This window comes from Oncorhynchus masou, chromosome 24 (genome assembly GCF_036934945.1).
Source record: "Oncorhynchus masou masou isolate Uvic2021 chromosome 24, UVic_Omas_1.1, whole genome shotgun sequence".
In the NCBI taxonomy this organism is placed as follows: Eukaryota; Metazoa; Chordata; class Actinopteri; order Salmoniformes; family Salmonidae; genus Oncorhynchus; species Oncorhynchus masou.
The window spans coordinates 65585597-65600861 of NC_088235.1; the positions used below are offsets into that span (position 1 = coordinate 65585597).

At 41.6% G+C, this 15265-nt stretch overlaps 1 protein-coding gene across 3 annotated transcripts in view; it reads right to left on the reverse strand.

The window, feature by feature from the left end:
- Window positions 1-15265, reverse strand: part of LOC135512499 (prominin-1-A-like) — a 44251-nt gene that overhangs the window by 5253 nt on the left and 23733 nt on the right. For all 3 annotated transcript variants that reach the window (XM_064934581.1, XM_064934582.1, XM_064934583.1), the window contains 15 exons: window positions 11819-12024; window positions 8869-8989; window positions 6880-6943; window positions 5273-5362; window positions 4908-5104; window positions 3935-4009; window positions 3613-3676; window positions 3242-3398; window positions 2999-3151; window positions 2769-2892; window positions 2597-2685; window positions 986-1070; window positions 602-745; window positions 356-424; window positions 107-199 (listed from right to left, as the gene is read on the reverse strand). In XM_064934581.1, coding sequence (XP_064790653.1) covers window positions 107-199; window positions 356-424; window positions 602-745; window positions 986-1070; window positions 2597-2685; window positions 2769-2892; window positions 2999-3151; window positions 3242-3398; window positions 3613-3676; window positions 3935-4009; window positions 4908-5104; window positions 5273-5362; window positions 6880-6943; window positions 8869-8989; window positions 11819-12024 — 1731 coding nt within the window. The remainder of the gene's footprint in view (window positions 1-106; window positions 200-355; window positions 425-601; window positions 746-985; window positions 1071-2596; window positions 2686-2768; window positions 2893-2998; window positions 3152-3241; window positions 3399-3612; window positions 3677-3934; window positions 4010-4907; window positions 5105-5272; window positions 5363-6879; window positions 6944-8868; window positions 8990-11818; window positions 12025-15265) is intronic.

Below are 15265 nucleotides of genomic sequence, written 5' to 3' on the forward strand. Positions count from 1 at the left end.
AATCCAGACACTCAGATAGCTGTATATTTAGTACAAACACACATATGTGACATTTGCTGAAGTTGTCCAGAGCAGAAACAGATAGCACCAGGCCAGTCAGACGTACCAGTTGTGGGATGATGGTAGTGACAATGCCTGACTGGATCCCTCTCAGGCCTTCAGCCTCCTGTGTCAGCTGATATTGAACACCTGTATTAATCTGTTGAGAGACGTGCATCACATTACTGTCTTTATACAAACATCTAAATGACTAGTGCACACACTGATGTTCACATCATATCATTGATGGAAGAGCCTGAGAGTGCTCAGAGGGAGGGAATATGTTTCTAACAATGTTACATGTTTTATTACTCACTTGAACAGTAGCAAGTTGGTCTAACATGCCTGCTATTTCTGTCAGATTAATGCTGGAAATAACGTTGATCTGAAACAGATATAGAAATAGTTATGATAAGACTTTGTAACCATACTGAGGTGACGCTGCATGTTGTCCTAATATACACTCCAATTGAACACGTTCCAAACTATTAGAGGCCAAAGGTCACACATAAATGCACAAGCACATCTACATGTACTGTACATACATACACACACTTTGTACCTGCTGTGTGACAGAGCTTATGTCAACATCATGGACCATGTCAGAGAAGCTGTGTAGCTGTTTGCTTGTCTCAGGTGTGAGCAGGGTGATGGTAGGCAGTTTGATCTCATTACTGTCAAAGTGTTGCTGAATCTCTTCTTTGTACTGGGAGGCGAGAGGTGGACACATAATTAAAAGGAGTAGCAGAAACATTGTGCTAGTATAGCAGATGGTTTGAAATATGGACGTTTACACCACTTTGGAAGTGGAAACATAGGACAAGATTTGGGAATTTAATCACCCATATAAAGTGATTCCCAGTAATCATCAGTAGACAGTGTATGGTGATAGAAAAAGTAAAAACCACATGTGATAAGAGTAGAAACCGTAGCGTGACAGTCTTACTTTGGACACGTTGAGTAGATCATTGAGGTCTATGAGCTCATACAGGTGGAGGGTTGTCCATAGAGGCCTGTTCTGTTCACATTCACTACAAACACACGCACAACAATACAATCTTACTAGTGTTGTGGAGGTTGACTAATAACCCGCAGCCCCAGCGGTTATATCCGTGGTGTGGCGGGTTTAGGGTCATGAAATATTGTGTGGATGAAGGGCGGGTGGGTTAAATGAAGAGAAAATAATACCTTAAATATCCATAAATGTATCATTCACCTTGTGCAATTTATATCTATAGGCTACATTGACGTTTTTCTTTCAATATTTTAGGCCATCTGGCATTAGTGCATAATGCCTAAGCTTTAGGACCTAGCCAACACGCCAACCGCCAAATGCTTTTGGAAACAGGCAGAAAAAGTTCATGTTCAAGTCGATCATGGAGGCAAAAAAGGAAAATGCTGGAGTTGAATACAATCAGAGCAAAGCTGCAAAACAGAAAATGGAGAGTTGAAAATAAAGAGAAGGGAGTGCACTAATGTTTGGGAAGTGGAAAAAGATAATGATAGCAGATAGATAGATGTGTGATGATTGTGAGGCGCGATACAAATTCAACAGTCACAAGATGGGGACTTCAAATAGGCCGATGGCACATCAAAGGAACTGTAGCCTACTGTTCAGATGGGTTAAATGGAAACTGAATTCTGGACACCAACTGTAGGTTTATAACCTCTCATATAGCCTTAATATGAACTCCTGCAGAATTAAGCATTTCTTGCAGTAACATTGTACACCAAATGTAGGCAGAATTTTGACTCAGGTACAGGAGTGGGGAAATATGATTTATTTATTTCAGCATCCTGAGAGAATGCGAATGCGCAGTTAGATACCTACCATTTGTAGGTGCTATCTTTATCAACCACATAAAATATGCATCCAAGCCCAAAATGAAATCTTATCAGAAACATATTGGGTCATTTTCACAGCCGGTCAAACTTATGTCTTTTGGAAATTTTGCACAGAAAAACGTTCTAGTTTTTGTTGTTGAGTTATTGCATTTTCTACCCGGTCCCTAAACATCTTTGCTCCGCGAAAGAATCAGAGATGATAGAAAACACTTTACCGATGTCAACTATATTGAAGCATTCATTCTATCGATTTATTACATTATTCTGGTGAGCAAGTGTTTATTTAGTCTTCGAGGGCAACATATAATGACAGAAGTAAAGCTGCATTTATCTAATTTTACACAACAGTGGAGGCTGCTTAGGGGAGGACAGCAAATAATAATGGCCGGAATGGAGTGAATGTGTTTGATACCATTCCAATGATTCCATTATTATGAGCCGTCCTCCACTCAGCAGCCTCCACTGTTGGACAAGTTGACTAACAAATAGCCTACCAAAATGTCGGAAATTATAAGCAGAAACATATTGCGGGTGGGTGCCGGTGAACAAACAGCTGACCTGTGTACCATTAATCCTTACATTGCATAAGAGCAGAAGAAAAACAAAGTTACATTTAGCAAGCACTCTAATCCAGAGTTACTTATAATAATACTTTAGAAAACCAGAAAGAATATCTTTCATTTACATAACCCTTTATAAAGTTGCTACATACTTGTATACTTCAATGAAAGACAGGTTGCTCTTCAGGCCCAGTATCTCTCTTAAATCGAATCCAGGTATCAGGCCCGGAGTGTCAACAAACTGTGGAGAGGGAAGATACAATCAATCAATCAGTGAGTCAATTAATTAATTAATTGTGCATGTATGAGAGTGTGTGTTCTTACCTGTAGTAGCTGTCCACTGTGCCAGGGCTGGCAGACCAGTGTGTAGACATTCCCTCCCAGTATAAACAGTATAAACACCACCAGCATGAAGAGCCAGGAGAACAGGAAACTTAGCCCTGCACCCCTACACACACAGACAAATACGTTGAGATAATTATTTTACCAAATGTCCCTTATGCCCATCCTCATACCCACCCACACACACAAACAGACATAGTGACAGTACTTACGCCATTAGGAAGGTTCCTGCGCAGTCGGCGGTGCTGGATCGTTCTGTCGGGTCGTCTTGAGGGCTCAGTCCCACCAGACCCAAAAACAGACCCAGAAGGTTACACACTACGACCAGGAGAACGACACAGCTCAGGATAATACCCACACCCCACCTATAGAGAGACAAAAACACAGAGGGATAATTACCTTATCTGTTCAGCCCTGTCAGTGTGTGCGCGTGCCTATGTGTGTGTACTCATTACCTGATCATCTCTACCCACTCTGCCTGTGGTAAGTACATGTCGATGTATCTCTGAGCCTCTCCCAGTGTGTGTGAGATGTTGCTGAGGGCAGAGACAGGGATGTATCCCTTCACCGAAGAGATCTGTCTCTTGATGACTTCAAGCTGCTGCTTCACATCTGAAGGAGAAGGATGAATATCTCTCTAGACACTGATCCAAGGTCAGTTTTAAAGGTATTTAGGTTAAAGCATAAGATGTGGCTATAAGGCTAGTAGACATCAGACTCTTGTTAGTGTCACTGTGAATAATAATGACCGATAACAGCAAGTAGTTTAACTGAACTAGTCCTACTCCTATAACAGTTAGTAGTGACCGTGAAGGTAAATACTCACTCTGTACCATGTCCCTGGTGTCATTGGTCACTCTCTGGGGAATACTTGCAAATAAGTATTCTCCCTGAAACACACATGGTCAGAAACATCCTCTGTAACTACTGCAGAAATGACGCATAGAAGTCAATGGATGAAAAATGTTGGAACAAGAGTGGATCTCAATTCCTCCCACACAAACAGGAACATGCTGTGGAATGTCAGTTACACTTCACTAATCCATTTTGACTGCTCTCTCTCTCTCTCATATATATTACACACACACATATATATATATAGGGGGGGGGGGGTATTTAGTGTGCCTATTTAGTCCAGACAGGATTACCTCTTTCACTTTTGAGTTGAGATTAGCCCTGGTGACGTCATCAACAACCCACTGCAGCTCATTCAGACTGGGGATCTATGGAACAAACACAAACACACACATAGACTTGAGGTTACAAACAGCTCATGACTTCTCTGCAGTGTGTCATTCTTATTCTTTGGCAGCAGGGTGCAGCAAAACCAGAACTATCCACTCAGATGACAAATTCACGTTTTTACTTTGGCATGTAATTGCCTTCCTTATGCTTGTTATAAAAGTAGAACAGTGATAGGGGGTGAATGAAATACTGCATTGTTTTCCACATTTATATCAGAGTAACATACACCATGTTTGTTCTCCATCCTACTGGTTTGTTCTCGATAAGGAACTTATCTTGTGTTCCTCATACTGTGTGTGCGCGTGTGTGTGTGTGTGTGTGTGTGTGTGTATATATATATATATATATATATATATATATATATATATATATATATATATATATATATATATATATATATATATATATATATATATATATTATGAACTGCAATTTTCCTGAAACCCAAGCCTCTATTTGTGGTATCTTGTTTGAGAAAGGGGGGAGAGGAGGGGAGAGCGTTAACCCACAAACAGACTCAGCGTGCGTCAGCAACAGTAGAGTGGGAGGAGGAGGAGGAACACCCTGAGACCTGATGTCATAAGACAACAGCGTGAACCATTTCCACATAACTAATTTGCCTGTGTCATATCCACCCCATTAACTTCTGCTGCAAGACCAGCACACATCGTCCAAAAGGCCTGAATCGTTCGTCATCAAGAACAAACCAGTAAAATGAAAATACACACCCGTGTGTACAGGGGGATAACTGGGATATCAGAGCTACCGTGGAATTTGCATTCGATGGTGGAAAGATGAGAAGGAGGGAAGAAAAAAGGGATGAGAGGAGAGCAAAGAGAAAAGAGAGGAGTGGCGAAGCAATACGATTGCACTCACAGTGATAGTGGTGTCAAATGTTAGTTTCTCTAGCTCTGACTGATAGGCAGAACACCCATGACAGTCAGGGTCTCTCAGTGTGCTGTTGATGCGGTCTCTGACAGAGGAAACATTCGCCTGGACCACAGTCACATCAGACTGGAGCTGGGTTCGAGTAGAGTTCAACCCCACCAGCAGGACACTGGTACGGTTCACCACTAGGATACAGATGCAACATACACACAGATTAAAATGTCAGAAGATGTTTGACTTTTGAAAGCTTTTTATTAATAAACCATTCATGTAGAGAATTAAAATGAAACTATTTCAGAAGAGGAATACACACACACACAAACAAACATCACACACACAGGATGGAGTTGTACCTTTGGCTATATCTCTGACAGACTTCAGGGCAGGGTTCAGGGGGCCCTCTAGACTTCTCTGGATCTCTCTGCCCAGCAGAGGACCTATGTCTAGGGGAGAGACGAGAGAGAAAAGGTAGAGATGTATGTAATTGTTGACCAGTGTTTTTCAAATGGTGGATGGCAGTCTCTTCTGGGTCAAGACAATGGTCAACATAATTGTTTCAGTGCATTTCTACTTTGCAGAACTTTTGCACACATTATGTGAATATCTAGAACTTGGAACTAGATTCAGCTGCTTGGAGAATTTTTTCTTGAGCCGATGATCGGGGGGCCGGAACATAATTACAAATAATTTGTAGACTGCAAATTGACCACAAGAAGCCCAAACATATAATATTTATCAAACCTTGCTTGCATGTGTACAGTCATGGCCAAAAGTTTTGAGAATGACTCAAGTATACATTTCACAAAGTCTACTGCCTCAGTGTGTATGATGGCAATTTGCATATACTCCAGAATGTTTATTTAGAGTGATCAGATGAATTACAATTAATTGCAAAGTCCCTCTTTGCCATGCAAATTAACTGAATCCCCAAAAAATCTTTCCACTTCATTTCAGCCCTGCCACAAAAGGACCAGCTGACATCATGTCAGTGATTCTCTCGTTAACACAGGTGTGAGTGTTGACGAGGACAAGGCTGGAGATCACTCTGTCATGCTAATTGAGTTCAAATAACAGACTGAAAGCTTCAAAAGGAGGGTGGTGATTGGAATCATTGTTCTTCCTCTGTAAACTATGGTTACCTGCAAGGGAACACGTGTCATCATCATTGCTTTGCACAAAAAGGGCTTCCCAGGCAAGGATATTGCTGCCAGTAAGATATTTTCTCTGATGAATCGCCTCTCCGATTGTTTGGGGCATCCGGAAAAAAGCTTGTCCGGAGAAGACAAGGTGAACGCTACCATCAACTTCTCCCAACCATCCAGGAACAGTTTGGTGATGAACAATGCCTTTTCCAGCATGGTGGAGCTCCTTGCCATAAGGCAAAAGTGATAACTAAGTGGCTTGGGGAACAAAACATTGATATTTTGGGTCCATGGCCAGGAAACTCCCCAAGACCTTAATCCCATTGAGAGCTTGTGGTCAATCCTCAAGAGGAGGGTGGACAAACAAATCCCCACAAATTCTGACAAACTCCAAGCATTGATTGTGCAAGAATGGGCTGCCATCAGTCAGGATGTGGCCCAGAAGTTAATTGACACCATGCCAGGGCGGATTGCAGAGGTCTTGAAAAAGAAGGGCCAACACTGCAAATATTGACTCTTTGCATCAACTTCATGTAATTGTCAATAAAAGCCTTTGAAACTTATGAAATGCTTGTAATTATACTTCAGTATTCCATAGTAACATCTGACAAAAATACCTAAAGACACTAAAGCAGCAAACTTTGTGAAAATTAATATTTGTGTCATTCTCAAAACTTTTGGCCACGACTATATACAATCATGTCTCTCTATGATGCTTAGGAATACTTCAGAACAGATATCCAAATTTAAAATCACTTGGAGCTGGGTTTTTTGCCTGTTCGTGAACCCTGTTCTCAAAGCTCAGGTACAGTACTTACCATTGAGGCTTCTGGTAACCTCATCCACTGTCTTATTGCCCTCTATCAGCACACTGTCAATTTGCTGATGAGACACAGGAGACAGACACACTTAGACACAGGAGAGATGACATAAACTTGCAAGACTCCCTCAAACACATTTAAAACACACTGAAACTATGCACAGAAACATCAAAGCCACTACCGATTTACCACACAACCCTGCCTGACCATTACCTTATCCCTCTCTCCCTCCCCCTTTTTCCTCTCTCCATCCTCTCTTCCCCTTTCTCTGAGTCTCTCCGATTCAGAGGGGTTGGGTTAAATGCGGAAGACACATTTCAGTTGAATGTATTCAGTTGTACAACTGACTAAGTATCCCCCTTTCCCTTTCCCTCTCTATCCTCCCTGCCTTTCTCACCCATCTCCTCTCTCCCTCTGTTGTATCAGATACAAGTGATCACAGTGCAGGCTGGACAGGAGAGACAAATGTTTTTTTTGACCTTTCTTTAACTAGGCAAGTCAGTTAAGAACAAATTCTTATTTACAATGACGACCTAGGAACAGTGGGTTAACTACCTTGTTCAGGGGCAGAATGACAGATTTTTACCTTGTCAGCTCGGGGATTCGTTCTAGCAACCTTTCGGTTACTGGCCCAATGCCCTAACCACTAGGCTACCTGCCGCGCAATTTGTGTGTGTGTGTGTGTGTGTGTGTGTGTGTGTGTGTGTGTGTGTGTGTGTGTGTGTGTGTGTGTGTGTGTGTGTGTGTGTGTGTGTGTGTGTGTGTGTGTGTGTGTGGCTATTCTCTAGGGGGATATTTATGGTAGGTGGAGTGGTTTATGTTTATGGTTTATGTACTAACTCTGAATAGAAGCTTTAGGTCAGTAAACTGATCTATAGGTGGTTGTGTGTCAACAGAAGATAAGTGACATGCCATCCAAGTAATTTATTACAGGATACTTAACAGAAGAGAATATGGAATGGTTTTAATAAATGTGTGTACCCATTCAAAAATATCCAGTTGCTACTTTTAGCTGTATCTATTGTTTTATAAACCCAAAAAAATAAACTGGTCTTACTTCTACATCATTTATTATTTTGGTTTTCCCTTCTGAAAATAATAGGAACGTTCTCTCTCACACACACTGTTGGGGAATCAGAAATAGTTAGCTAACATAGATAAGATGTTTTATTTTCATAATATGCTTGTGAGATACTTGTCATTTAGAATGTATATTGTTGTACTTTAGTGGTGGCCGTTTGCAGTTATCTGTTCTCTGTCAGTGTTCAGTTACTTGGGCCACAGAGAGGGGAGAGGTTAAGCTTGTCGTCAGGTGTAAACGTATATTTTAAACCGGGTTGATGGAGGGATGAAGGGATGATTGAGGGGGAACCAATTATCTCTTGGCTCCACAATGTCTGTGTGCCAGTCACTCCCTACTTTTTCCATACTTTTCCCATCGGGGAGAGGAGGATGGCAGTGTCTGGAACCATTCTATGTTCCCTCTTTGGTTGCCCTTATCTTGACCTAGAGGCTCACTCTCCTCTCCGTGAGCTTGTCCAGGATGGGTTGTATTTGGGATGGGAGTGTCTAAAATGACAATTGATATATACCATTGGGTGAGGTAATGTCTTGGTACCATTTTGTATCAAGAACGAGTTAAGAGCTTCGTTTAGGCGACCAAACTGAACGATAATTTATAGCCAATGCAGTCTGGCTATGGGATACTCCTCTCTGAAGTAAAGTCTTTCTTTGTGTAAGTTCCTAAGACCTGTGGTTTGTCATGTCGACTTGGGGGGTGGATCTTTGCTATAAAAGATCTCAGTTGCCATTATGTTGACCACTCTCAACTTTTCATTAGAGATACTGAAATGTTGAAAGTCAAAATTCTATTGCAAAAGCTTAATTATTATTAAAGGTGAAGATTAAGCATAACTCTGACTGGTGTGTGATTTGCTCTCTCATCATTTGGAAATTAAGGAAATTTCCACAACAACACACACTTACCTTAGGGACAGAGGTGAGGTAGGTTTGAAGGTTGTCCAGGTTATTGTTGAGATCTACAGAGCTGTCCTCAACACTCACTTTGAGTAACTGGTTAGTGAAGAACATGCAGATGTTCCCTGCACTACACACACACACAAGCGCACAAATACATGCACGCACGCACACAAACACACACACACATAAGCACATGCACACAAACACATGCACACACGCAAACACAAACACACAGAAAAGTTAGTTTGTTTCACTTCATATCCAAATACACTCCCCTCTACATATATTTGGACAGTGAAGCTAAGAATGATTATTTGGCTCTATACTCCAGCATTTTGGATTTCAGATAAAATGTTTAATATTAAGCAACAATACAGAATGTACCTTTTATTTGTGAGTATGTTCATACATAACTGTTTTGCCGTTTAGAAATGAAAGCACTTCATGTATCTTGTTCTCCCATGTGAAGAAGTTTGGACAAATTCACTTATAGGATATTAAAGTAGTCAAAAGTTTAGTATTTGGTCCTATATTCCTTGCACGCAACAGCTACATCAAACTTCTGACTCTACAAACTCATTGAATGCATTTGTATTTTGTTTGGGTTATGTTTTGCCCAATAGTATCTGAATGGTGAGTGATGACTGGAGTCATTTTCTTTCTAATTGAGTGGATCCATCCATGACTATCCATAATCAGGGTAGCATCCACAAGAATGTAGAGCACATGAACCTTCTATTCTTACTTACAATAAAAGTGACTCTAAAATGGCACACAAGACATCGAAAACTCAACCAAAATAAACCACAAATGAATCCAATAACTGTGTAGAGTCATCAGCTTGGTTTAGTTATTGTGTGCAAAGAATGTGGGACCAAATACTAAACTGTTCCCGACGTTACACAATAATTTAATTTGTCAAAATACTTAGGATTTCTTCAAATGGGGGGTCTAGATACATAAAGTGCTTTCATTTTTAAACGGTAAAACAGATACATATAAAAATACCCTAAAAATCTTTATTTTGACTATTTTCTACATTGTAGAATAATAGTGAAGACATCAAAACTATGAAATAACACATTTCGAATCATGCCATTAGCCAAGAAAGTGTTAAACAAATCAAAAATAACTTTTGATTCTTCAAAGTAGCCACCCTTTGCCTTGATGACAGCTTTGCACACTCTTTGCATTCTCTCAACCAGCTTCACCTGGAATGCTTTTCCAACAGTCTTGAAGGAGTTCCCACATTTGCTGTGCACTTGTTGGCTGCTTTTCCTTCACTCTGCGGTCCAACTCATCCCAAACCATCTCAATTGGGTTGAGGTCGGGTGATTGTGGAGGCCAGGTCATCTAATGCAGCACTCCATCACTCTCCTTCTTGGTCAAATAGCCCTTACACAGCCTGGAGGTGTAAGGGCTATTCATCTTAAGAAAGCTAGGTGGAACAACCACATATTACAGTCATAGTAAGTAAAATGTTCCTCAATAATGTAGCTATGATGGTGATATTAGTTTATGATGGCGATGCTGGTATACTGGTGATCAAGCTGGTGTATAGTGGTCCAGCATGGTCTAGCTCAGGGATGGGCAACTTTGATGTGGGTAGGGGCCCCAGAAAATCTGAACTCATCATGAGGGGCTGCAGTGGCTTGCGGGTCTGCTTACCCACATGTACAGTGGGGCAAAAAAGTATTTAGTCAGCCACCAATTGTGCAAGTTCTCCCACTTAAAAAGATGAGAGGCCTGTAATTTTCATCATAGGTACACTTCAACTATGACAGACAAAATGAGGGAAAAAAAATCCAGAAAATCACATTGTAGGATTTTAAGGAATTCATTTGCAAATTATGGTTAGTCCTCCAAACACGACGAGTTGAGTTTTTACCAAAAAGTTATATTTTGGTTTCATCTGACCATATGACATTCTCCCAATCTTCTTCTGGATCATCCAAATGCTCTCTAGCAAACTTCAGAAGGGCCTGGACATGTACTGGCTTAAGCAGGGGGACACGTCTGGCACTGCAGTATTTGAGTCCCTGGCGGCGTAGTGTGTTGCTGATGGTAGGCTTTGTTCCTTTGGTCCCAGCTCTCTGCAGGTCATTCACTAGGTCCCCCCGTGTGGTTCTGGGATTTTTGCTCACCGTTCTTGTGATCATTTTGACCCCACGGGGTGAGATCTTGCGTGGAGCCCCAGATTGAGGGAGATTATCAGTGGTCTTGTATGTCTTCCATTTCCTAATAGTTGCTCCCACAGTTGATTTCTTCAAACCAAGCTGCTTACTTATTGCAGATTCAGTCTTCCCAGCCTGGTGTAGGTCTACAATTTTGTTTCAGGTGTCCTTTGACAGCTCTTTGGTCTTGGCCATAGTGGAGTTTGGAATGTGACTGTTTGAGGTTGTGGACAGGTGTCTTTTATACTGATAACAAGTTTAAACAGGTGCCATTAATACAGGTACCGAGTGGAGGACAGAGGAGCCTCTTAAAGAAGAAGTTACAGGTCTGTGAGAGCCAGAAATCTTGCTTGTTTGTTGGTGACCAAATACTTATTTTCCAACATAATTTGCAAATAAATTCATAAAAAATCCTACAATGTGATTTTCTGGATTTTTTTCCCTAATTTTGTCTGTCATAGTTGAAGTGTACCTATGATGAAAATTACAGGCTTCTCATCTTTTTAAGTGGGAGAACTTGCACAATTGGTGGCTGACTAAATACTTTTTTGCCCCACTGTATACCCACACATGCAGTCAGAGCCGGCCCTAGCATTTTGGGGGCCCTAGGTGATATTTTGGTCACTAGCAAAACACTGCGAAGGCTGGTCAACACGAAAACACAGCGAATGAACCATGAAAGCACAACGAAGGCACTTCAAAAACACAGCGAAGGCTGGTCACCAGCAAAACCACCACCTATGCTGGTCTATGCTGTTTTTTTCAGGGTGGCACACACTTACAGTATGACAAGTGTTGTGAGTAGTGTAGCCCAGTATAATCCTCTCCTGTGACAGTGGACAGCTTTAGTCTGTTCCTGGTACATGTGTCCTCCACAGTGTCCACAGCAGCGACAGCAGGCCAGGCAAAACCCCACCAGGGGCATAAGGATAATGTACACGATCCCTATAGCAGCACACACTAGGAAACCAACTTCATAGAGAAGAACCTGAGGAGATTCACACACACACACACACACACACACACACACACACACACACACACACACAGGTTAACACACAGAGATACACACACACAATTAGTAGGGTGCCTTACATAAAGCTCTCCCAGGTTACTGCCTAAAGGGTAACTTAGGAGGGTGTGTCTGTGGCTAGTACACAGAGCTTAACTTGACACACACACACACACACACTGTAAAAAAAAGGTTGTCCTGCTCCTCTCTACCTAACTTCCCCTCAAGGTCCAATCAGTTTCTCTTAAGTCCCGTTAGTTTGGCTGCTCAGGCTACCTAAGATATTCCTCACCCATTACAGCCCTGCCATTCCCAACCAATCAGAGCACTTGGAAATGCGCATCTGGACACTGCAACCGCCCAGGTCAGAGTGTTATCGTTGTCCGAAGAGAGAAGACGCATGTTTCTGAGGACTTTTTATTGTCGACAGTAACAGGAATGTTGTGGGTGCATCGAAATGTAAGTTGCAGGGGTGTTCTATTGGGGTTTTTACATGCTGTTTAATAATAGGTCATTACCACTAATTACTTCATGTTACTTTGATAAGTTTCAGACATATGATCTACTGTATGGCTGTTAGTTTTATTTAATGTTAGAGTTGCCAGTGCTGCTTTACGTATTGTTTATCATATGTAGTATTATTCTGTATTTCCATAAGTGTTATTATTGCATTGGTTGCACAAGTACTTTTGCAGAAGTGGTTTAATTGTTGTATTGGTAAGCATATTCTTTTGCATGCACATGCTAACACAGCATTTTCCATAGTGGCCTTTATTAAGGTGTTTTATTGAGCTGCCATGGGCAAGCTTCTCGAGTCATCCCAGACAGTTCTTGGAGCTTCCTCATGCACAGAGTAATTTACAACCCTGTGGTGCCAGGCCAGATCAGGTGTCAGCCTGGCAGATTCTCATAGAAGGCTGAAGAGAGAAAGTGCCATAAATCTGGACTCTGTAAATCCAAGTAATTTGTTTCTCTCTCTCTCCAAGAGGTGAATGTTTAAATGTATATTGATGCTGTGTTTATAGCCCTTTATAGACATGTAAGGGTAATGCCATTTGCCATTTATTCATATACGTGTGTATATTGCATAGTTACAAGCATGACCTAATACTGTTTATATATCTTTGTTTTATAGAACCACAACAATAACATTCCAAGTCCTTCGGATTACTAAAATCATATAAACATCCTCAAATGGAAACATATGTGTCTTTGTGTGTGTGGTGGTGACTATCAAGAGTACAGTGATGGACCTCAACATCATGTTCTAACCGGACAGCACTATACATTGGTACTCCAGGTAATCTTACGTTTTATTACATACAGTCGGGAGGAACTACTGGATATACAGTGGGGCAAAAAAGTATTTAGTCAGCCACCAATTGTGCAAGTTCTCCCACTTAAAAAGATGAGAGGCCTGTAATTTTCATCATAGGTACACTTCAACTATGACAGACAAAATGAGGGGAGGGGGAAAAAAATCAAGAAAATCACATTGTAGGATTTTTAATGAATTTATTTGCAAATTATGGTGGAAAATAAGTATTTGGTCAATAACAAAAGTTTATCTCAATACTTTGTTATATACCCTTTGTTGGCAATGACAGAGGTCAAACATTTTCTGTAAGTCTTCACAAGGTTTTCACACACTGTTGCTGGTATTTTGGCACATTCCTCCATGCAGATCTCCTCTAGAGCAGTGATGTTTTGGGGCTGTTGCTGGGCAACACAGACTTTCAACTCCCTCCAAAGATTATCTATGGGGTTGAGATCTGGAGACTGGCTAGGCCACTCCAGGACCTTGAAATGCTTCTTACAAAGCCACTCCTTTGTTGCCCAGGCGGTGTGTTTGGGATCATTGTCATGCTGAAAGACCCAGCCACGTTTCATCTTCAATGCCCTTGCTGATGGAAAGGAGGTTTTCACTCAAAATCTCACGATACATGGCCCCATTCATTCTTTCCTTTACATGGATCAGTCGTCCTGGTCCCTTTGCAGAAATACAGCCCCAAAGCATGATGTTTCCACCCCCATGCTTCACAGTAGGTATGGTGTTCTTTGGATGCAACTCAGCATTCTTTGTCCTCCAAACATGACGAGTTGAGTTTTACCAAAAAGTTCTATTTTGGTTTCATCTGACCATATGACATTCTCCCAATCTTCTTCTGGATCATCAAAATGCTCTCTAGCAAACTTCAGAAGGGCCTGGACATGTACTGGCTTAAGCAGGGGGACACGTCTGGCACTGCAGGATTTGAGTCCCTGGCGGCGTAGTGTGTTGCTGATGGTAGGCCTTGTTACTTTGGTCCCAGCTCTCTGCAGGTCATTCACTAGGTCCCCCCGTGTGGTTCTGGGATTTTTGCTCGCCATTCTTGTGATCATTTTGACCCCATGGGGTGAGATCTTGCGTGGAGCCCCAGATCGAGGGACATTATCAGTGGTCTTGTATGTCTTCCATTTCCTAATAATTTCTCCCACAGTTGATTTCTTCAAACCACGCTACTTACCTATTGCAGATTCAGTCTTCCCAGCCTGGTGGAGGTCTACAATTTCGTTTCTGGTGTCCTTTGACAGCTCTTTGGTCTTGGCCATAGTGGAGTTTGGAGTGTGACTGTTTGAGGTTGTGGACAGGTGTCTTTTATACTGATAACAAGTTCAAACAGGTTCCATTAATACAGGTAACGAGTGGAGGACAGAGGAGCCTCTTAAAGAAGAAGTTACAGGTCTGTGAGAGCCAGAAATCTTGCTTGTTTGACCAAATACTTATTTTCCACCATAATTTGCAAATAAATTCATTAAAAATCCTACAATGTGATTTTCTGGATTTTTTTTCCTAATTTTGTCTGTCATAGTTGAAGTGTACATATGACGAACATTGCAGGCCTCTCTCATCTTTTTAAGTGGGAGAACTTGCACAATTGTTCGCTGACTAAATACTTTTTTTGCCCCATTGTAAGAGCAACGTCAACTCACCATCATTACGACCAGGAATACGACTTTCCCGAAGCGGATCCTGTGTTTTTCCCACCACCAAGGTCAATGGATCGGATCCCAGACAGCGAACCAAAATAACGACGCCGTGAAAGGGGCAGACGAAGCGGTCTTCAGGCTCTGGAGACGGGCACATCGTGCACCGCTCCCGAGCATAATACTCTCCAATGTCCAGTCTCTTGACAACAAGGTTGATGAAATCCGAGCAAGGGTAGCATTCCAGAGA